We start from the raw sequence: 24,709 nt of genomic DNA, 5'->3' as shown, positions 1-24,709 counted from the left end.
GTGCCTATCCCCTTCCTGAACACAAACTGCTCATCCCCTAAGCAGGTTCTCATTTACCCTGCTCTCCATATCCTTGTTTTTGCTCCTGAGAATCAATTTGGCCTAATGCAAAATCAGACTTATTGTTCTGTAGTTCTTGCAAATAGCTACCTTTCCTTAGGAAGTGGACCCAACACTGGTCTGACGAAGTCTTCTGGCCAAATTTTTCTCTCATAAATGCTACAAATTAGTACATAAAAACTCTTCCTCCCACATTTTCCCAAAACTTGAAAGTAATTTAGGAGAACCTATGTCTACCCCCTTGGCCTTATTAAACATTGATTGAGATGCTAATTCTTTAATGTAGCAATTCCATTCGCTTCATAATATTTGTTAAAATTTAGATCCTTCTGTCTGATCCATATATTTCTGTAAATTCTAACCTGAAAAATCAGTGCATTTTATGGGCTGGAAAATATGGTTAATAGTCATTTGGCACAGACCAAAACCAGCCTTCAATAGGTTCAAAACCAATCGCAAAAAGCATAATTTGTACTGCTATCTTCCATGTAAAGCAAAATATTCATTTAGAGAAATAATTTTAACATTTTAAATTAATGCAATGTGAAAATACTTTTAAACAGTTTTGATTGTTAAAATTTAATCATAGTTCCTTTGTTCTGATAATTTTATCATGTGACCTTTTAAAAATCAACAGGAGTATCAAAATAGGAGCCCAAAGATACTGAAATAAACTAGGAATGGTAGGGTCATTAGGAATAAAATTGTAAACCCTTTTAATAAGTATAATTTATTTAAATTTTTATAAAAGTTTAATTTTTTACAATTATATCTATTAGAAGTCTGCATCCCAGCCAGATAAATCATCAGGAGGAGATCCATCTGCTTCAGGTGGATAGTCATCAAAGTTGGACGTGTCGACAACATTCTTAATCTTTGGGATGATGGGTGGAATGAGAGTATGGTTCAACAACCCCTCCCAATTGAACCCATCAAACCACCTAAAATGTAATAAATAAGTTTGCACATTAGAAAAAATATCATGAGAACAAAATTCATAATCTTACTAACAGCTCACAATGACCCAAAGGCAAAAAATACTGGAATATGATAATTAATGGTATCCTTTGAATTTTTGTACAATTCACTGATACACAAACTTCACTGATATCAGCGGGTTAATATAAATTATGGATACATTTGGATCATACCACTTTTTTATATAGCTGCCCTATTTTCCAAGGCTGGTAAATAAAGGACATATAATGGCTATCATAGTTTTTTTTCTGAATAACAAGCAGATTTTTGCTAAAGTAAATTTCTACATACTGTGAAAGTGAGCTCTAATGTGAACACAAATTTGAACTTACATTGGTTCCAGGAATTTATTCCGATTTAAATATACTTTTTTCTATCTAATATCACTGACAATCATCGAGGTGTAATCTTCAGCATAGCAATGAAGTAACCAGTAACAAATGGGTATTTTAAAGTTGACAACTACTAAAATATAATTTAGAACTCTTTCCATTTGTATCACGTTTAAATCTGAAAATTTCATCTCATTCAATTATTGTAAAAAAGCCTTATTATGTAGATTTTAAGTCTCATCCTCACTTTACCCGAGCTAACAGTAAATTACAGGGTTTTCAAATGTGCAACAGGGTTTTTGGTATCTAAATCTTTCCAGTTAAATAATTTTGAGGCTAACACGGAAATAATAGCAAATATTTTTACCAATATTGATAAAAACAAGGAAATATGATCAGCATTGTGCAGGCAGGCCTTAACCCTATGAAATTTTATATGAAAGTTCTGTAGCAGTACAACCAACATTTTTACATAAATCTTTAATTGGGCAAATCTTTCAAATTATAATTGTAGTAGCAGGTATCGTTCAAAATTACAGGAACAGATGAAACATGGTCATTTTCAGGAGTATTCTATTCCAGAGAATTATACTACTATCTGAAAAATAACTCAGTCTAATGACTTTTTATCACTCAATTTTGAAATGTTTACTGCTACAACAACTATGCTCAATTTAAATGTACTTTACATTTAATTTAAATGTTTCATGTACATACTAATATAATAAATAAAAGACATACTTATGCTTCTGTATTTCACTGATTCCTCCTTTCTGATAACCAAGCCTTTCAGCAGGATTGTCTCTAGAAAAACAAATTAGTCAAATTTTATTTTCCATAATGAGTCGCTTAATGATTACATGCTATTTTACCTATCCACAACATAGTAGTAGGCCCCTGATAAGGATAGAAAAGGATATTTAACCAGAGTAAAGTATAATTGATTGTGAAAGAATATTCCAAAACAAATCATTGAAAACATTTATAATAGCATAAAATCAGTATTTGAGAGATGGTTGGGGTAGATACTTTGCAGAAATCCACATTCATGCTTTCCTTCGTTCATCCATGCTTTAAAATCAGTATCATGCACAAGTTTAACTATCATTATTGGCCAGTAGATTTCATGAATAGAATAAGGATACCAAAATGTTAATTGAGTTCAGTAGCTAGTGCCCATAAATTATTAGTTACCACTGCAACACAGACTTCATAAATCATTGTGCTACAATAACAATTTGAAACTAAATTATGACAAAACTCAAGTACTTTTGCTTAATCAATCCTTCACACACAAATTATGATACTATATGATATCAGTGGCAACATCACTAATGTCATTCACCTAAGGACAAATATATCAAGCAACAGCATTCAGCTGTTCTATGAGATCTTTGTCCTTGGGTGTATTTACTCCTGAAGTCTACATTATCTGTGGAATTGATGCATAATATATGAATTTAAGAGCAAAGTAAACATTTATTGCTGGTGAAACATTAACAAAATGTAGATAAAGTCTTACTGAACGTTCAGAAAGTTCACCTATCTGCATAGCCTAATTATCTCATGTATTCCTAGTCTTCTTTCTCTTTCTATAGCTTGTTTATGCATCGCATTTCTTTTCCAAAAGAATTTTATACCTGAACATTGTCCATCAGTGATTTGTGGATGATAATAAAAGTTAAATGCCACAGACCAAAGCTTACCTGCTTGTGAATGACCTAGAGGATTGTGACCACTAATTTCAATTATCCATTAGTGAATTCATACTCTTAAAATCATAACATTTTGTAAATCCAATGCAGGTGAACTGGCTTGGAGAAGATAATAAATATTTCGAATTGGTTGAAATCCTTTCAAGACAAAATGAAATTCACCCAGGTTAAGAGAAATTATGTCTGGCTCAATATTCTTCATTTGTCAGAGTTAATTTGTCAAAGATCAATTCTATTTCTTCATTGGAAAACTTGTGGTGTTCTTTGCAATGCTAGGGAGACTGTTAGAGATCCCTTCTCCTAATCAGAATTTCAATACCGTTGATCTCATCATTTTTATTAACAATTGCCATAATTCTATCACTAAAAAATTATTTTAAAAAACTTGCTAATATGAAACACACAATAAAAGTAATACATTACACAAGCCCAACCCTCAATGAAATCATTGGATAAAAAATTATTCACTATGAAGCAGCATCATTGGCCCTGACGATTCTCAGCCCCTGGTTGAAATTTAAATATGGCTTTAGTAATGCACAAAAATTGTGCTAACTTGTGATCAAATACGTAGAAGGAAAAATGCCATCTTGTTAAAATATCTGGACTAGTGGAAGTTGCTTCTATGGCTGCAATGCCAAATGTCTTGAAAATCTGACAGAGACTTCAAAATGGAAGCCAAAGCACTAATGAAAGAACTATCCTGGTGATTCATTTATAGTAGTTTTAGGGGAGGCAACCAACAGCTTAGGTCATTTGCACCTTAAAGGATGGTTGGGAATTGAGGAAGTGTGGAGAGAAACCCGGCATCGGTATTAGCCAACTCTTAATGAAAGGCGCGCCAAGGGGTCCGCAGTTAAACATCCCATCTAACTGAAGGCGTACAAGTGCTCTCTACAAAGCACCTCAAGAATGACTCATGATACCACTAAAAAGATCTGCCGCCTCCAGGAATTGAACCCGGACCCTCTCGGTTGGAAGGCATTTATACTAGTCACCACACTATTCCAATCCCCTGACTCATTTATAAATTATTATTTACCTGACTCATTATTATATTGACCATAGTCAATGGAGAGGCTTTCCCCATATTTCTCTTTCACTTGGACATCATGTATCACAATAAAAGATGGCAAATAAATGAAATTCACAATGGGAGTGGGGAAAACACATCTCTATTTCCACCCCATAACTTTTCTTCCCATGACTAGGGTTATGATAAATCCTGTCATCCCCATGTTCAAGAAGGTGACTGTGAAGATGACAAAATTTACTTTATCTCAGTCAGGAAAATAAAATGCTCATTTCAGAATTAACAATGCATTCTAGTTTGCCATTATTAGTGACAAATAATTTTTTTAAGTATAGTTTTCACCAAGTTTTCAAGAAGTAGCTGAGCTTCTGCTGCACATGTGTATATGGAATGAAGTTTTCTGCATGTTAAAAGGTAGAGAAGAAAACTTTCTATTTCCACATGAAGGCATAAATATAACAACAAACTGAGCCTTTTGTTAACTACTCCTGCATTATCAAAGCTGGCTAAAAATATTCCTTTCTCAATGCCTGATTTATGACCTACTAACAATCAACTAAATCAGCAAAGGTTTTGACAAAAGATCAATTAATTATCATAACATATTACCTGCAAAGCTTCTTGATGAGAGCAGTAGCATTTCTGGTAATGCTTCTAGGAAACTCAATGGCATCAATGCCTTTCAGAATTATGTTGTAAGTTTTCATTGGATCTGATCCAGTGAATGGAGGAGTTCCTGCAAAAGAATTTTTCTTATAAAATATCTTTATAAACCACCAAATATACTATAGATTTATAATTCTCAACAGATTCTAATGACACATTCTCACTCAAGAGTTAAAAGGAGAACTCTCACTATAAAAGTGTAAGACTTTGGTAATGCTTTGATTATTTTCAAATAAGGTTATTTGAGAATACTTTAGTAAATCATCATTTTGAATTCAGCTTCTAAATTTTTTCCTTGATTTTAATATTCTTAATGTAAGAAAGTACACTATTTTTTAATGGGAAAAGCTCTCAGCATTTCCAAAAACATTCCACACAAAAAGAATTATGTAGTCATTTCCTCTTATGGTGAGGATGTTTAACAAATCCATACATTCTCAATCCTCCACACTATTCTAAAAAGAAGGTGCAACGTCTCTAACAATCCATGGGTAAAAGTATACCAAAACTTCTGTGGATATCCATTGGTTTCATGAGCTGTCTACTTTTTCATGGATATCAACTGAAACACCCACTAGTTTGCACAACAGATCCTCATATTTTGGCCTATCCTTAAATATAAATCACATATTTTACTGGAACCACTGAAATAAGTAAATATCCACATGTGTATGTGGATTCACTTCAATTCAATTAATGGTAGCTGAAATCTTCATTTATTTGAGTTGATATGTCATTGGATAGCCACTGAAAATTTTTGCCAACTCTTACCCATGGGAACGTAGGGATAATATACTTTCTAAGTATAAAGACTACTCCTAATATCAAATAACTACAAGCAATTCTATCAAGTAGTGCATGAAAATAACTCACTGATTTTCCCTGACAGCTGAAAGATGCACAGAAAATATTTATCCATTAGGAAAAAACAAATCAAAATGACAAAATTACTTTTATTATTCAAAGGTATTTTCTATTTTGAATTCCACTATACAAATTCAAAACTCAAAGCTTATAATAAATGCAAGGCTCAAGAAACACCATAAAGATGCTATTTATACATTGATTCCAGGAGATATGACAATAAAGTGAAAACAGAAAATTCTTTAATGTAGTAATATAACATACATGCCCAATGTGGGATTCCAACCCACAACATTTGACTTTACCAGTAAGTACGTCATTCACTAAGCTAAGGGGATCACAAGCCTAAGCTTATTTTGAGCATCCTTCACTACTAGCTGCACATTCATGTAATATACATACTCTTCAAGCCTATTATACTGCTCACTCTTATTTCAACTGATAAATATAATTTCATTTTTTTTCAGCAGACAGCTAAAATTTGCCCAAAAAACCCAAACTTCCACCTTTTCATTCACACTAAATGGATTTGGCATTTTGCCACAGGAGGTAATCTTCCGCTAGTATTAAGCAATGCTAACCTCAAGGGTATTTGCTACTGGAGAAGAGCATGCAATGATGCAACTAGTCAAAGTTGCACATGGTACTGTAATTAATGATCAATTTTCCAGTTTATTTACTTAGAATCTCGACAAATTTGTTCATTTAATGCAATTTCCATTATTTATCCATTTACTTCCATTTCTGGAAGCAGATATTTTCACAGTAGCAAAAAAATGTAGCAATAATAAAGTTCTCCTACAATATTTCACTTGGACCCAAATTGATATCATAGCTTTCATGGCAATCTCTAAATTTTAACCTTGGTAGGGATTTTCACTACAGCACTATTTCATGTACTTTCACCGACTTTTTGAGCCATACTTTACTTCTAATGCATACAAATTTTCAGTAATTCTTCATAAATACACTGATTTTCAATGTTAAAGGAAACCATTAAATGCTTTACGATACTCTGGAGAAAATACATATTAAACCTATTCAAAATATCAAACATCTGATTAAATAAAATTTGAAAATGTGAAACAGAATCCACATAACACATTATAGTGGTATTTACTTAGTCCAAGTGTTTCTTTCAGGTATCCACAAGTGAAAAATTAAAATACCAATAACCATTTAAAACCATGGTAGTTGTAAAATAAAAATGCTGGGGGGGGTCTGCATTGAATTTCTTCACTACAAATGGTCAGTTACGCAAATGCTTATAAATAATACATAAAATGCATGTCACCAACCTGTCAGCAACTCAAACATAAGGACACCTAATGACCAATAGTCAGCACTTATATCATGCCCTCTGTTTAGGATAACTTCTGGAGCCACGTACTCGGGAGTGCCACAAAATGTCCATGTCTTTCTACCATGCTGAAAACAAATAAATATGAAACATGAATTTCTTCAACTTATTCTCTTATTATTTTTAGACATTTCATGGTTATGAAGCCCATTAAAGCCTACCATTGATTGGTAATTATGTCATAAAAATATCATGCAAATTGAATCAATGTCAATGTAAATCATGTTTGAAATTTATTATATCCTCAAATGAACCAATCATAGTGTTAACACCCCAAGGAGGCCAAAAAAATTTACACGAGCATAACATTCTGCAACATTTCCAGGTTTTCCAGAGAATATTATTTCCAGATTGTTCTTCCTGGATTTTATCAACTGATAAGCCATAAAACCATTGTTAAAATGTTGCATCTTACAAAATTTTACTCTAATTCCACTGAGAATCAATTTCTTCATCATAAGAAGTGCAACACTCTTTTTAAATTTTGGAAGATTCTTCCAAAAGTTCCAACAATAGCAAAGAATTATGGCAAATATTGCAAAAACTCTGGGGCTCTGTTTGGACCCGAGTTTCACTGACCACATGGCTTAGAACACCGCTGTGGTTAGATAAATGCATAGCATGGGATGTCTGGGAAGGGAGCACATTTCATTATAGCTGCAATTCCAATTTATTTAAGGGTCAATAAGCAAAGGCATAACCACACCATATAATAACCATACTCATACAAAAATTTCAGGACATGGGCGGGTTTTCCAAACACTTTCCAAATCTGAGAAATTTACAGGTTTCCAAGGTTCATGGCCACCTTACATCAACCTCAGATTTAGGGGAGGTGACACAGTCGAGGGTCATTAGCACAATTAGGGATGGACAGGAAAGGACGAAAGGTGAAGAGAAACTCTGCATCAGCATTAGCCTACTCTTAACGAAAGGCACCAAGGGTCTGGCAGCTTAATGTTCCATCCAATGGACAGTGTGCTCACTTAAAGTGCTCTCCACAAAGCACCTCAAATAGGTATATCACTAAAAAATATTGCTAACTCTGGGATTCAAACCTGGGCCCTCTGGGTGGGAAGCCAACATGTTAGCTATTGCACATTCCCAATCCCCGATAAGCATCAAAGTTGGGGGGCATAAACTACTACAGGTGAAACAGTTCAACAATTTTGGAAGTGTTTTGGAGGAGAGCAGGCAGAGAGGGGGATGAAATTACATAGGGTAAAGTAGGATTTACATATAAGCAGGAGTTGATAACATGTACCTTCAGTAAAGACATGAAGGAAGCACAGGTGATAGCTTTAGCATGAAGCATAGTGTTGTACAGTTAATAAACTTGGCTGTTGAGGCAGCAGGATAAACATATATAGGAGGCCTTTGAGCTCTGGGTGTGGAGAAGAATTGTAAAATAAAATGCATGAAAACGAAAAAAAACAATCAATTTCTAGAGATGGTACAGAAAGCTTAGATAGCTAAATGGGGAAATTTGAAGAAGATGACTAGTGGATGCAGGAAAAACTGAGAGATAATGGGATGCTGGACACAGTAATAGATGGAGAATACAGGAAAATCAAGGCAGAGGATGGAAAAGAAAAAGCAGTTTGAAATTTAGGGTAATACAAAGTATGCATGGTTAAAGAATGGTTTGTTGTGATAAGGGGTTTTAGGATATTTTGTGTCATGTTAGTTAGGGTTTAGGAGTACAGTAGTGAGCAATGTCTCCCCAAAGCTGGAAGACTACTACTCATAATGATTCTCTTTTGCCTCATAATATTATTTCCTTTCCATTTACTGACGGTAGTGACGTGGTCATGACAAAATATCTGTCCATATATTGCAATAACAGGACATTGTGCTATTCAAATGTGTCCCCAGTTCACTTAGCCTCTTAATCAGGCTATGCCATATTCAGTAGTTTTTTTTTTAAATGAGTGTCATATTCTCCAACCTCAACTTGAGAAATTCCCCTATTGAGAAAACTTACTTTGCCAAATATTACAACACATTTTCAAATAATTAAATTTACAAGTGCTTATGAAAATCCATCTCCACTTGGTATTTAGCAATTTAAATAACAAAGTTTTCAACTCCTTCACACTTAAATGTAAAAACACCTTTTACTTATCCACCATCCATTTTTTAATACACTTTTATAATTCACTGCCAATGCACATTTCAAAACAATTTTCAGCTCATTTTTGTACCTTGAACTAATACTTGGACCAAGGTTTTCACGGAAAATGTAATAAATTTTCTTGTGAATAAACTGAGCATTTTATTATAACTCATCCATGTGTGTAGGAAAAAGTTTTCCTTTTTCATTAATGACTATGAATTGGCAACACCAAAAAAATATTTTTCATTGTGAACATAGCTGATTTCTCTTGGAAAAACAAGAATTTTTTCAGTAACAAAGGCAAGATACCAAATTGTTTTGCAATAGGAAAATAATATTTCCAGGGTTGCAGTTGGAATTCACAATGAACAATGGAAAATAGTACATCCTCGACCAATAATAATTACTTGAGAGATTACAACTGTTTTCTTTAAGTAAAAGACATGCAAAATAAATGCTTACAAGTTTTGTATTTCATTAATTCTATTGACTCATCAACACCTGAAGCAACTTTGCAGAGGATACATATAGTATGTTAAATCTTATGTCATATTCATACAATTAACTCAATTCAGTCTTTAGATTATTTGGATATTATATCTCATACAGTAGAGATTTCATATTTAACAGGTTCAAGCTTGACTACTTTTCCTAAATTAAGAAAGGCTAGAATTGCGGAACTTGATTAAACTTGAACAAAAAAAATGAACGAGGACTTACTCCTTTGAAATTTGCTGAATGATATAATTAGTTTTTATCAATATCAGAGTGTTTAAATAATAATAATCTTTGAAAATATTCACCTGCAGTTTTTTTGCAAAGCCAAAGTCGACCAACTTTACATATCCATTACTGTCAAGCAACAAATTCTCTGGTTTAAGATCTCTGTATATAATATTCCGACTATGAAGATAGTCAAAAGCTTCAACAACGCATGCAGTGTAAAATCGTGTGGTGGAGTCATCAAACAGGCCTCGATCCCTGGAATAAACAGAAATGCATTAATTTCCAAGAAAAATGAAACATACACACTTTGTACAACTGCATTGCATTAATACCGTAATATTGTCCAAAGTTCTCCCCCTAAGCAAGACTCCATAAGCATATACAAATATTTTGTGTCCTTAAAAGTTTTAAACAATTTTACAATAAAATCACAATTTGCTTCTCCCATTATTTCTTTTTCAGACATAATATGCTGCTGCTGTCGTGTTTCCACTATCTTTTGAAGAAGAGAACAAAATGTATTAACCACAAAGTACACTATTATTAAAAGCATTTTCAATGTATACATATGACTCAGCTTGAATGGCTCAATTTGATAGGTAATACCGTTTTCTGCCTTATAGCATAAATTATTACAGTTTTACATGAAAAAAAATAGTTTCTAAATATTTTACCTGACTCTTCTTCATTTGCTTCAACGCAAATGATCTTGTCTGGTCTCCAGAAATTTGTACCAACTCAACTCGGCCAAATCCACCAACACCAAGGGTGGCAATATACCTAAGGTCCTGCAGTTTTAATAATTGGAATTCTTCATTCATCCTAGAATAATATGAAAACTTAGGTTAACTGCCTTTCTACCGAACACAACTCAATCAAAATACTAGCCATGCTTTATTTTACACAATTCTTATGTCTCTTATGAATATACACTTACTTTCTACGTTCAATGCTCTCATCTTTGTAACACATGCGGATTTCATCCAGACTAGAAATGAGCTGATTAAAAGTTTCTCTATCAATGACCAAACATGTAACACCTCCAGGGTCATCAGCCACTATGTTTGCAGTTCGTAGATCATCCCTTAAAATGAAAACAGAAAATTGGGATGCACAAACTGAATCAGTGATTATTAAGGAATTATCATAAAACCTAAATATTAGAATCTTATTAGAAAACAACTTTGAGGATAACATTATTTGTTGCAGATGACTTGTTAGTCATGAAATCTGATTACAATACATTAGATCATGTTGAAGCATTTAGTGACTAGAGAAAACATAAGAGATAATACTCTCACAAAATAATCTTTAATATATTTCAATGACTCAAAACTCAGAGAAATTTTAAAAGTTCATCACTTACCCTTGCAATGCTTTTTCTCCAAAGAAATCTCCCTTTTGCAGTGTCCGTATAAAAACTTCTTGGAGATTATTACCCTGTTTAATGGTGACTTTCACCTGATTGATTGCAAGAGAAAACCAAGAGAAGTGTAAAAATCTTAGAGATAACAATTATTAAGTCCGTTATGAAATCTTCCTAATCAGAAGGCTTAAAAGCTGTGTTCCTGAGGAACATTTGAGACTTAACTATTTTGCCTTTTTCCAGAGTCACCAAAGTTATGGCCCAAGGCTTTGGGGACATTCAAGTGACACAAAAAAACTGCTCATGTTACAAAAGAAAGCAGTTGGGATTATAACCAGTTCTGGCCATCATGATCACTGTCGTCCACTATTTTTCAGGTTAAGAGTGATGACAGTCTTTTAACATTTACATTTACCAGTGCTCAATTCATGTAAAATATAATGTAAATAACCTTGTCTTAAGAGGCAATATACACAGCCATAATACAAGGTCAAGAAATGTTAGACATAACTCGATGCAGATTGTCCAAAACCTTCAACCAGTTGCTTAACCTTGCCTTAAAATGCTATAGCAAACTTCCCTATACTGCTGGACTGACCACCGCTTCAAAATCAATCAATACTTTTAGCATCATTCATTGAGATAAGAAAATAATACCTTAGCAAAATAATTATTCATTTTATGAGACACAAAAAATACAGTATTTGGACAAAGGATTAGTTTGTTAGAGCAGAGCTCACCTTGTGCTAAAGTCTACTGAGCGTGAAATTCACACTTTGGGGTAGGGGGACAGCATCTACAGTATTAGGTTTATCTTAACATCATCTGGATTTAATCCAGGACCATATGGTCAATAGCCTAATGCTCTTCACACTACGCTACCAATAACAACTTTCAACAAAGTGCACAGTATTAGGTTCCAAACCATGCCGAAATATTTTCATTGGATACCTTTCTCACATCTATAATTCACTAAGAAAAACTGTTACAATGACAAAAACTTTAAATAATACCACACAAGAAATAAACTTCTATCAATCTTCCTGCCATTAAAAACTATTGGAATTAAAGTAGGAGTTCTGAAGCAAACAATTTACAGCTTTTTCACCATAATTTACTGAAACAATATATTTTAATGCTTTTGAATCTGTCAACCAATTTTCCTTATGATTACAATTTGTTCTATCATTGGCCAACATTCTCCCATTAAGAATTCCATAGAATACACAATTCATAGTGGCTAATAATAAGGCTATGCTTGCATAAATAATATGCATATACCATTACATATACTATGTGCAAAATCCCATCAAAACTAATATCATACCCACTGATGAATACTGGTTCTTATACATAATCATTTAATAACCAGTAACTCCTCCTAAACTCATGATGCCCACAGCTAGTTTCACATACACTGCCTGTTTATTGAAAAATAACTTCTAGTGTGTCAATTTTGACACAACATCAACAAGTTGTGTTGCTGGTGCACTTTCAGTAGGCCTCATCTCATCATACCACAAAATGAATGATGCTATTTTGATTGTCTCTTTTAAGGCTGTCAAAAGTTTAATTCAGGATTCTTGACCTCTATAAAACATTCAAGCACCCTCTTTGGATGTTAAAATTCATAAAAATAAAATCTATCCTTCAAATCTGGTCAAGTGAACTAAACCTCATTCGGTGCTTTTTGTGTTTATTGCTTTTCGTATTTGTGTTCACAATGACTTACAAAATTTTAAGTCTATTACCATTACACCCACACCCCAAAAATTACAAGTTATTTGTTGTTACTTCAAATTACCTTTCCTTTGCTTATGATGAAGAATGTGTCCCCTCTGGCACCTTGTCTAATGATGTAATCACCTTCATTATAATAAGTCTGAAAAAAAATATTTTTTTATTGGAAATATCCTAACAAGAAGAAAAAAAACCTTAAACTAGTAGTCAGTTCCATCAATACATCAAATCCAAATAATTTACCTCTTCTAATACATCAGAGATCTTTATTAATGTGTCTTCTGGCAAGTTCTTGAATATAGGTACACTGTAATAAAAAGATTTCATGAAAGTGGAGGCCATCAAACATAAACACAGCAATCAACCTGAAGGTTGGTTTGGTAGGTGATGGTAGAGTTCACCCAGTACTAAGCTAGATGGTGTATGAACTTTACACATCAGAGTAGGAGGGCCATTTCCTTTCCCTGGGCCGGTTATGGTTTCTCAGGAAGACCTGGTACCCAAAGAGTCACATACAGCAGCCTGTAGCTTGGGTGAAGCTGAGGGTGCTCAGAGGGACTTGCCCAGGAATCGAACCTGGGCCCTCTGGTCAGTAATCCAACGCTCTGCCCCTGGACTACCATGACCCATGTGGAGGCCATTACACTCATGAAAATCATTAAAAAAATAGAAGAACCCTCCACAGAAAGAAGTGTACAAACCTTTTCAGGAAATCGGTATACTCAGCTTGGCGAATCAAACCAGTTCTCATCATTATTGTCTGGAAACATTGTCGCTCTATGGCCCATAGCTTACAGTCAGTTGCGGCTAGAAAAGAAAATAAAAATATTACATGAGTATGTCTGTCAAAAATGAAGAGTATTTATGGTAATTCACTCACTCAATGGACTAATAGTCTTGACAGTGGAAGGGCTTTTGTGGCCCTAGAATTCTGCCAGTGGGGGCAATGATAATTACTTCTGGTATGTTAGATAGGTCATAGGAGCCACATGAAAGGTATACCTCACAGCATATTCTCCCCAGTGAGGTGGCTAACAGAGGCATGTGACCCCAATGGGGCAACCATTTGAGTGATTGTTTCACATCAAACAACACTATCAAGGAATGCATTGGGGAACCACCTCAACTAATTATCCCAAAAAACAAATGGACAGATAATTAAATATAACTCCTGGCAACTACAGGACTTGGCCAGCTTGCCCAATTGTTGTTCCCAGCAGTGGGAGAGGTAAGGCTTTTGTGATTGTCATCTTACAAAACCTTGCAAAGCGGAAGCAAAATCTACAGCGAAGAGAATGCAAATAGATCAAATTATAAGAGAGATTTGGAATATTAGGAAATCTTGAGGATAGGAAAACTAGATCATTTAAAGCAAGAGATTGAGAAAGTAAATATGGAAATTTCAGAACTGGATAGCACAGGGAAGATGGTTGAGGAAATGGAATGTAGAGGTATGAACTGAGATTTAAAAAAAAGTATGAGAAGGCATTACAGAAAATTATTGGCGAGTACAGGGAGATGAGGACAATTGAATTAAAATGGAAACAGATCACAAAAGGAATACAAAAGCCACAAACAAAACTACAGGAACAGTAAGTAAGAAAATGAAGCCATGCATTGTAGGTGAGATGATTAGGGAAATAAATTAGAGAAGGAAATGGAGGACTGTAAACACATAATTAGTTATAAAAAGTACAAATAGAGAAATAATACACTGAGGTGGGAAATTACTCGGGCAAAAAAGAGTGATGCAAGACACAGAGCAAGGATATGGGAATTTCAACAGAAGGGTGGGATTGGTGTGCTCTACAGGAAAGTGAAAGCACTTTCAGGAAGTAAGAAGAAAAAACCAAAGACACTATCAAAGATGCAATAGAAAAATGATTAAATACAACAGGCAATATTCAACAGAGACGGAAAGAATATTTAGAGGGAGTATATGGTGAAGATATTAAGCCAGCAAGCTTAGAACTGGAATGAGAATAAGTAGTAGATGGGGTCTCACATATCTTGCCTCAAGTAGTGTGTTGGCCATAATTCCACAGAGAGGAGATCTGAGATGGGTGAGTGATTACAATTTATTTATGCTTTCAGCACAAGCACTAGTACCTTGCACACATGGTACATTGTTGTGATTACAATGTAAAGATCAAAAATTTGATTTGAACTGTGTCTATTTTTTTCATTTTATTTATTTATATGCATTTATTTGTTACCCATAATTAAATGAAAGCATCTCAGGCTAAACTTTACACCGCAATTCAATCAAATTTATGCCATTTTCTTATCAGCCAAGATATCTACTTATTGTCATATAAGTGGGATGTTTTTAGAAAATGTCAAAATATGCTGGCAAATATTATTTTTATGATGAGCTGAAATGAGCTGACATTATTTTGACTAATAAATTATACATTGATGTCAAAATTGTATCAGGCGAACATCAGGATGCTGCTTGAGGTGTGTGTTCAGCTGCATGGAACTTGAAAGACTTGTCTGATAACAAGTATTGCTCAGTTTCCAGGGAGCAACAGTTTCAAAGATGTTGATGGCAATGTGAAAATTTGAGCAATGACCCCAAATATTAAAACAAGAACTAAATAAAGATACATTTTAAATCGCACCTTTGAAAGAGTAGTAATTTCTGAAAGAACAAAGTTTGCAGTAAATATAACAAAATTTCATTTCAGACAGTAAACAATAATACTAGACTGCTGAAAATACAGTTGAAATGAAAGTGAACCATGCCACAAAATATTTACAGAGTAGTTTTTTAAAACTTGAAAGATCCTAGATCAAAGACATTACGTTTTTTCTTATGATGAGCATAAGGAACTAATCAATGAATTGCCTGTGCTGATGGCAATTATTTATGATGTGTGTCCCCCATCTGTTTTGCAAGTTCAGGTACAGAGTGATGGGTGGAAACCCAGATGGCAATATGGGTGGAGCAACAGTTGGAAAACCCCAGTGATAGAAAGAGTGGAAAACATTGGTGGAGAAGCTAGTGGCACATGGGTTGCTAAATGCCCACGAGCCCATATAGATGAAATTGAGGTATTTTAAATCCTGTGCTCCCAAATTTAAAAAAAAAAACTAAGTTTCAAAAGTCCTTTGAAAAATGCATTTGCAAAAAATTGGGCTAACTGCTTTGCATTTAACAGATACCATGACACTCTTCAAATATTGGTCCAGTGACAAATACATGAACAAGCCATTCTCTAACTATGAAACAAATCCTCAACGCTGGCCCAACAGTACAGTGCTACACAGGAAAAGGGTGGGTGCTTCCTGCTTTTGTTTAACAGACAGAAAATGACTACGGTGGTTTTAATGCTTACTATGAAATAACCACAATGAACATTACTATAAAATGAATGATAGTACTCAAAAGTTTTTCATACAAAATTAGGTGCATTTTTCTATGCAAGGGAAGATTATAAGCAGGTAAATCGCAATTCCTAGATTGCAGAAAATTATTCTTTTTTTCCTGAGGTAATATACATGTAGGCAACAGGAATCAACAAAAGTGGGCAATAATCAAGATTTGACTCTGTTCCCTTTATGGCACACCCTAAAATATAAAATCATCACTCCATTTGGGAATGACTACAAAACCTGCAGAGGAGCTCTAATTGTACATAAACTTAAGAATATCAAATCAAAAATCATATTTTCCCTAAAGATTAAATTTTCAAAAAAGTGCACATTATATAAAATAGTAATTTGACATGTGCCCAACATTAACTAATATTATATTCAAATAATCCTCAAAAACAATAAAATGAAAATGTATGGGCTTAAAGCAAAAGTATTAGTAAACACTTGACTTTGAAGTTAGAAGTTACCAACAGAAAGCTTGAACTAACCAGGCTTACGGTATAAAAAGAAAAAATGTCAAAGTATAGGTCTCTGGTACATTGGAAGTGTGAATACAAAGAACAGATCTTTTGTGTACATCACGTGTAAGCACTGCTAACAGTCATGCAGCAGGCCTGCTTCCACTGTGTACACGAGTGCCAATTTCCTGGCCTCACACTCATTCCAATGGCCAGACCTTTTTAGAACCTGATGTGAGCACTCTTAAAAAATAAAAAAAATAACTTCCAAATAGCACCTCACATGTCCAGCATTTGGGATATTTCAACTTTTCTGAGCAGTTTTAAAACAAATTACTATAGCACATTCTCAGCTTCAATGAGCACTTGATTTACCTTTTAATATTTCAAAACTCAGGTCGTCTCATTCAAGTTGGCATACAGTTATGTTGGGGTCATTTAATTAATTAATCAAATACTCACCTAAATCAAAATTTTAATCCTCAAGCTATTACATGTTTGTATCACAGTGTAAGACACCTTTATGGTAAATTCATCACTTCATAATGAAGCTAATGGAACTTTGTCAAGAGTTAACTTGTGTGTAGCTATAGTATATGCACCTTATGTTTCCAATTGCGATGTTAGGGAATTTATTCGACAAAAACTTTCTTGATCAGTTAGCTCCATAGTTTATTTCCCTAAATTTCCTTAATTCATCTTGGCCACTGATGCAATAAAGACATCAGAATTATTCCATATCTCCTAGTATTGCACTATTTGTAGTTTTTCACAAAGCACTAGTTCTCCACTTTGCTTCAAGCTGGTTAAGTGCTTAATTTGAAAAACCCTTTGCAACGACACCTGAGCAGTCGCCAGAACATTGCCATTAAAACCCTCACCTACTGTTACTGTAGCTTAGCAACAGTAGTCATGAAGAAATATAACTTGACAAGGTTGTTTAACTCGCATTTTTTTACAGTGAATCAATTCTATTAAGTCCATAAAAACCAATTCATTTAGTTTTTGTTGCAAATAAATGCATGCTTATGGTGACACTAGCATGAAAGCATAGAGAAAACAGCTTTACGTGGTGAAGCTATTTTCATTCAGCAATGAAGGCTTAATGTCAACAATGAAGATTGCATCATGGGCAAACAACTCTCTGACCAGTCCGATTTTGATACCGGCACATCCTATGTGTTGAACCTATGGAGCAACTCAAATTCTTGTAAGTGACCTGCTAGGCCATCATTCATGTATTCAAAGAGTCATAAAAATGCTTGTAGTTCTAAATATGTTAGTTTTCAAACTTTTTCCTCAGTACTTTTGCCAAGTCACAAAAACATATGCTGCACAGTAGTGACATTAAAAAAATATCAGAGGGTCGGTCATTAGGCCATAATGTTCTGAATATAGTGTTATTTCCACCTCTTCTTGTTTCCTATATGCATCCACAAGAATCCATCCCAGATGCTTTATTTTATAGTTCAAGTTTTCTGCATCTGTGTACATTGTTTGGATTTACAGTGGATGTTGTGGCATTACCCATGTCTTTGTCATTCGGCAACATGACGGTCAAGTCATAACTCGTTGAAACTCCATTGGGCATTGGGCCTGTGACATGCTTTTCATCCTATTTTGGGTAGCTTTTACGTATAAATAGAATCGAGACAGTTTTACTACCACAATGACTGGCGTCTGTCACTTCTGAACTTTTAAGAAACTAAATCTGAATACACAGGATTCGAACTGAATATGGTAGGGAATGGTGAAGCAGTCATCTGGTATCTTTTTTGTCATTATGCCAACTCATTTATGGTTGGTACTTTTTTCTAATTGTGAGTCATTATTGGTCATTTGAGCCAGTTCAAAGCTTTTTGATTGTGATATATTTGCAGCTTACTAATATAAAGAAGATTTGAATGAACTATAATGCACCAAATGTGTATAGTAGACTGACAGGATTTTCTCTGCAGGTTTCCATTACCATTTTCCTTTGATGGTACATCACATCACTCACATTCTCTTAGCTGGAGAATGTGTCAGAAGTTACTGCAAATTGTGGGAAAGTCCCTAGGGCCAGTTCATATCAGATTGACGGACGGTTAGGATGCAATCAAAATAAATACCAACGTTCAGGTTACTGTAATGCTGCAGAGGGAATTAAAACAAGGCAGAAGTAAGCAGATGGGGGGAAAGTCACCAGTCCAACTAATCATTGGTCAACTCTCAGAGGAAGACATTTCAAGATTTTAAAAAAAAATAAGAGTTTACCATCTAATTTTTATATTTCCCTACTTTTCTGGAACTACTCTAAATACCACTCATCAATTGCAAGAATTTGCATTTCACCTGTAAGAATTTTATTACCAACCAGAGGAAACATAAGTGAAACCTATCTTTTTATCTAGCAGAATAACCCCATTCAACCTGTATTATTTAATTTAGCTTATTATTAACGTTTTTTATTGCCCAAGTGCGATCTTCTTCAATTTAATTATTGATTCTTTGTCAGTCAGTTACCCATAAAATGGATTAACGACCTTTTAAGATTTCCATTTACTCCATCACACATACAATTACTGGCATTGACAGTAAAACCTTTCATGCACCATTAAACAATTATTAAGATATTATGGCTCTTAAAAGGTGCTGTCCTTCAAATACTTCAAAGGTGGTTTTTAATGTCTTTAAGACCTCACTTTTTTCCATCATAAAAATGATTTTTTAGACATGCCATAATGATCTGCCGATATTTATACATGAAATTTCATGAACTTCGGCCATATTTAAAGGAAAGATACTCCAGGTACATACAAGAACAGAGCAGATGCCACCACCATCCATATTAATGGGAATATAGAGGATTAAATAAATTAAATGATTCAGGAAAACAAATCCTGAACAACTTTTCCACATAAATGTTTTTTGGTTTAACCAATATATTAGTGGTTCTATGCACCTTATGAAGACCCATTGACCAGAGTAAACAATCAAAGTTTGAAAACTCGAAGACTTATGAAAGACAGTTACGTTCCCACTTGATACATTGAATATTGGAGAAAACCAATTCGAAAACGTTTACTTCCATGTGTCAAAGAAGGGGTTCAATTTAAAATAAAAGGTAGGTTCTATTTAAACCGTGAGTGACCATACTAAAAACTAACTCTAAAAAGGGATTTGCAATGCCTGCAACATTATCATGTACTGACATGTTTCAAGAAAGACCAATTTAAAAAAATTAAAGGCGTAATTGTTGACCAGAGGAGTCAAAGTTCTTATCGGTGAATTCCATCTGTGGTTAAACAAAGTTTTCTCAGTAATTACATGTTTGCGCGAACATTAAACAACAATTGATAAATTAATGCATTAATGCACACATAAGAACATAATGGACTTATTATCCATTTTTCGGGCAAACCAATGCATCACGGCGAGAGTACGCTACCTAAAATAATTTCCATAAACCAATCAGACTTCCTGTGGGTTTTCTCGCATACCGTTCGATGCTAACAGGTACTGCTCGAACTGCTGACCATGCTTGAAAGGAATTGGGGAGCCAACCCGCCAGGCCGGACGCCCTCGCCGACGACCTGATGTGGAGCGTGTTTGTACCCATGTTAACTCCTAAATGGACTGCACCCAGCTTCACGAGAGAGGGGACAACCTGCGTAGGTTGGGTATGTACGCGAAGGTTTGAAAATGGCTGGAGAGACGGGGAAACAAATGGAGATGGGATGGGTCGGAGGGGACGGCACAGAGGAGGGGAATTTGCGTTGGGGGAGCGTGGAAGGCGACGCGTGGGGAACTTACATCGAGGAGAGGAGGAACAGGAGTAGTGTCTCAATCATTTACACGGAGGAATATAAAATAAGAGACTTAAAGGCGGCATTATATAGGGATTGAGAGGGAAAACCTATTGGCAGATGTAGATGTTTACGAAATGAAAGCGCCCCGTTTACAGAACCCCGTGTTCTTACCGATTGAGCTCGGGGATAATTGACGACAGCAATGTATTTCACCATCGATTAGTCCCCGGATCAACCTACAATATTTTTGGATGAAATGGAGAAATTTTCCTTAATGGTCTCTTTCGTTGCCGCGCGCGTTGCAAGTGGTTCCACGCGTCCGCCAATCGCCCGGTACCCTCTCGCGGACGCTAGGCAGTTCGCTCAACGAACGCACGCCGCTCCTTTAAGAGCACTCCACAAATCAACGTCTTCGCGGTCATTCGATAAATTTCATCGGCGCCAGGGAGCGATGGTGCCGCCAGCCTTCGCGCATATACACTCCTCTTCCGCCGAGACAGGTGGTGGTGGCGGGGAAGTACATAAACGCCCCGATCCATTCTCACAACAAACCACTCTACGGCGCGCCTCTTTCCCACCCGTGCTCGCTTTGTTGAATCAACCCTACTACTCACTATTCCCACTCCGAGAGGCGAACGGCAACTGGACTCACCGGGAAATGGTTCTCATTCGTGCGGCCCGCTAGCTCTTTGGCGGGGGCCCCAGGTGAATATTGACAGGTTGCCATGGCATGAAATCAAATCACTCTTCGTGTTGCGAGCGAGGCGTGAGTGTGTGTGGGAGGGGGAGAAGGTGAGGGGTAGGAGGCCTTGAGCCGCCTTACGGCTCGAAAACTGAGAACTAAAAAGCAGATGGCCTCCGATGAGGGACTGATTCTTGAAGAATACCACGTAACCAACGCGGAGAGGGCTAAATAAATCGCAATCCAGCTGACGGATTGGAATAAACTATTTCCCTTTTCCCCGAGGAATCGCGACGAGACGCCTCCTCCGCCTCCCCTAAAAGCGCTGGCGGAGTTATATAGGGAAGACTCTGATGAAAAATACCAGCGATTTAAACTACCCCTTGAGCTCTCAGTACTGGATAGTGCACTCGGTCGAAAAATGCCAGGTCCTACTGGCATTTTTCGACCTAGCCTTTGCTAAGCATACACTTTACGTGAATGAATGCACAGAGATACTCTAAAAATTATATATTTGAAAGAATATTAACTAGAGTGACATTCCGTCCCGAAATTGTTTTTAAAAAATAATCAAGAAATAATCCAGGACTCACCCAAGCATTTCTCTAATAGTGAATTTTAAGCATTATCAAGGGTGACACTGGAAACAATTAAACATTTAATGAAAATAGCGTAGGTAAAGTTTTTCCTTGACAGGGGGATGTGCAATTTAAAAGATTAATTTTCAAGGTTCTAAAATATTATGCAGTTGCACAATTCCTTTACAATTTTTTTCTTTCATAAATATATAACATTTAATACCACCGCTTCTAATAAATGTGTCCAACTTATTATTTAAAACCTGACTAAAACAAACAAGATAACGTGAACATATTGTAGAGCTGAAACAGGGAAAACTTGAATACCATCTGCTACTCCTCAGTAAAGCTCACAGCTTCCGAATCAACTGAATTTGCCCTCGCGAAACGTTTAAGATACTATATGTTTTTTATGAACTTAATTAATTGTAAAATCGGAGTTCTATCGTTACAATAATGCAATACCCAACGAAGTAAAAACATCCAAAGAATTGCAAAATAATTAAAAGTAGGAAGATTCTTCACGCAACAATTCCTCTTTTTAAGTATGAAATAGTGATGTTTCAAATCACGTGAAAAATATTGGTGTGATTTTCCTTGGGCATTTACGGATAATTCATGCAATTAATGGATTTTAGGAAATAGAAATTTTTTAATAAATACGCTACATTAAGCATGTACATCCTTTCTGTTGCAATTAAAATTGAGATTCCAAATTTTATTTTGAATGATTTCATTAAAAAAAAAACAAAAAGTAGATATTTTTAGCAACCAAATGAAACGCATACATTCCTTTCGCTCGTGGGGCAAGGGTTGAGGGTCGAAAAAACTCATTTGGAATTTTATAGGTGTCCCAGTGTGTGTTTAAAAAAACCTTAGTTTAGCCAGTAATTGTCACTAAGTGGACCTTCAATAAGTTACACCTGACGCGATTTTTTTATCCTAAGGGGTTCTCCTGCTGTTTACTTCCCTTGTGCTGATCCTAATAAAGCTCAAAGACTAGATACGCCGCGACCAAAGGTCAGCGTATACTCAATTGAGCACAGACAGACTATTTGTCTCCGACACGCGGATGCTCCCAGGAGACCATGCACATGGACGAAAATGCCAAAACTTTCTCCGATCTCGTTTGTTTTCGCAATGAATCGCTACAAAAATTTCCAAGGAAAGAAAGTAAATAACGGCTTGAGATATATCAAAGAAAAGAGAGGAGGGAAATATCTAGGTTGGCATGCAAGGTAATCCGAAAGGAAAACAGTCAACGCCATTTCGAGTGCGTTTTGGGACTTCTGACTTTGGATCAGTTTTAGCATGGGAAGATTTAAAAAAAAATGGAGTGAGAAGTTCAAAAAATCCACAAAAAGTCATTCCTGGATGTGGTTAACTTTCACGGATTTCCCCTAGTAGGAACGCCAAAAAAATTAAAGAGTTCGGAGATACGAGGGAGGACTTCTCAACTGAGACGAAGTTTATTCATACAATGAAATCTTTCTAAGGCGTCCAATTTCGCGGCGAGTTGACAATTTGACTGACTACTCTTAGGAGAGAGCTACAAATTGGAAGATTACGGCATGCTAAAGAGAAAGTGATGACAGCAAACATGGGAGAATCATTCTGGAAAAAATGTCAGCAACTAAACCAAAAACAGGAACGCTCTTCGGAAAAGCGACGGATGCCTACCTAATGCAACAGATGATACCTGACAACTTAAGCCTGAGCAACAATTCGGAACAACTGAAAGTCACCCGAGGTATTTTGACGGCTGAGGGCACGTTGCACCTTAATCTCAACAAAAGAAAAAACACGACATGGAGAGTTAACGCTTACGACCCATGAGGGATTAGAAACGGTGACTTAAGGGCCAGTCGTCGAGCGAGTACAATAAACCAGCCATTTAGTTATTACCTTACACACAGCACCACATTCGTTTTCTTTAGCGTTATCGGAAGAGCTTTGGTTTCGTAACAGCAAAAAAATAAGTTCGGCACATACTGTAAGATACAGCTCTTCACGCATCAAAGGGCCTGATTAAATTCAAATGAAAATGATTTGGAAAAGACAACGAATTTCGCGAAATTTCTAAGTGGATTGGAACTTACTTTTCCACTCACGAGCAATTATGCATCTCCAATCTAGCAAATGAAAACGCCAAAGGAGCGCCCGAAGGAATACTTCACAGCATTTTAACCGAGAGTATTATCATATAGGAACCGATCGGATACTTATATCAGTCCCTGATTTCTAGCATGCGCCACGACTTCCCGAAAATTTATTTCGTACCACAGGTGTGCACTGGGTGACTCATTTCTGCTGAGCAAATCGTAAAAAGAAAGGTCAACGAATATAATGTCAATTAATGCATTCAAATTCACATTGTTCAACTTTGACTTGTGTTTGCGGCAGTTTTGGCTGAGTTATTATTCATGCCAAACGCACGGGACCACGCGAATGAAATTCGGAATGTTACTCGGGTGCTTGCACACTACATCGAGTTGGATTTGATAAGACCGAGGTTTTGTTTAAACGTAACATGAATTTCTCCTTCACTCCGCACGAATAGAGGCGCACAATTCTTATTATATATATATATATATATATATATATATATATATATATATATATATATATATATATATGGGCGAGGGTAGAGTTCACCTAACACTACTCGTAAGCCTACCGGCGTGTGGAATTCACACAGTAGTGGGGCCAGTTCCTTCCCATGTGCCGCTTTTGGTTTCAAAGGACTATCTGGTGCCCAGAGCACGGTTAGGGCGGAGTTGATGGGGAGAACCAAAACCAAGACAAACCCGAACCCTTCCGTTAGCAACTCTACCTACTAAAACTATCGCAAAACACAGTATCC

General features: G+C 35.7%; 1 protein-coding gene across 2 annotated transcripts in view; it reads right to left on the bottom strand.

Annotated features, from left to right (window-relative positions):
• Positions 1-774: 774 nt before the first annotated feature.
• The window catches only part of for (cGMP-dependent protein kinase for), a 175,603-nt gene continuing 151,668 nt past the window's right edge, over positions 775-24,709 (bottom strand). For both annotated transcript variants that reach the window (XM_071582842.1, XM_071582843.1), the window contains 12 exons: positions 13,658-13,763; positions 13,200-13,263; positions 13,021-13,098; positions 11,217-11,311; positions 10,788-10,934; positions 10,525-10,672; positions 10,183-10,346; positions 9,928-10,105; positions 6,947-7,076; positions 4,728-4,854; positions 2,112-2,174; positions 775-1,001 (listed from right to left, as the gene is read on the bottom strand). In XM_071582842.1, coding sequence (XP_071438943.1) covers positions 836-1,001; positions 2,112-2,174; positions 4,728-4,854; positions 6,947-7,076; positions 9,928-10,105; positions 10,183-10,346; positions 10,525-10,672; positions 10,788-10,934; positions 11,217-11,311; positions 13,021-13,098; positions 13,200-13,263; positions 13,658-13,763 — 1,466 coding nt within the window. In that variant the 3' untranslated portion in view covers positions 775-835. The remainder of the gene's footprint in view (positions 1,002-2,111; positions 2,175-4,727; positions 4,855-6,946; positions 7,077-9,927; positions 10,106-10,182; positions 10,347-10,524; positions 10,673-10,787; positions 10,935-11,216; positions 11,312-13,020; positions 13,099-13,199; positions 13,264-13,657; positions 13,764-24,709) is intronic.

The sequence above is a fragment of the Hetaerina americana genome, unplaced genomic scaffold, assembly GCF_022747635.1.
Source record: "Hetaerina americana unplaced genomic scaffold, ioHetAmer1.1.p SCAF_12, whole genome shotgun sequence".
Lineage (NCBI taxonomy): Eukaryota > Metazoa > Arthropoda > Insecta > Odonata > Calopterygidae > Hetaerina > Hetaerina americana.
Note: the sequence above shows the minus strand (reverse complement) of the source record. Positions and strands in the feature narration are given on the sequence as shown.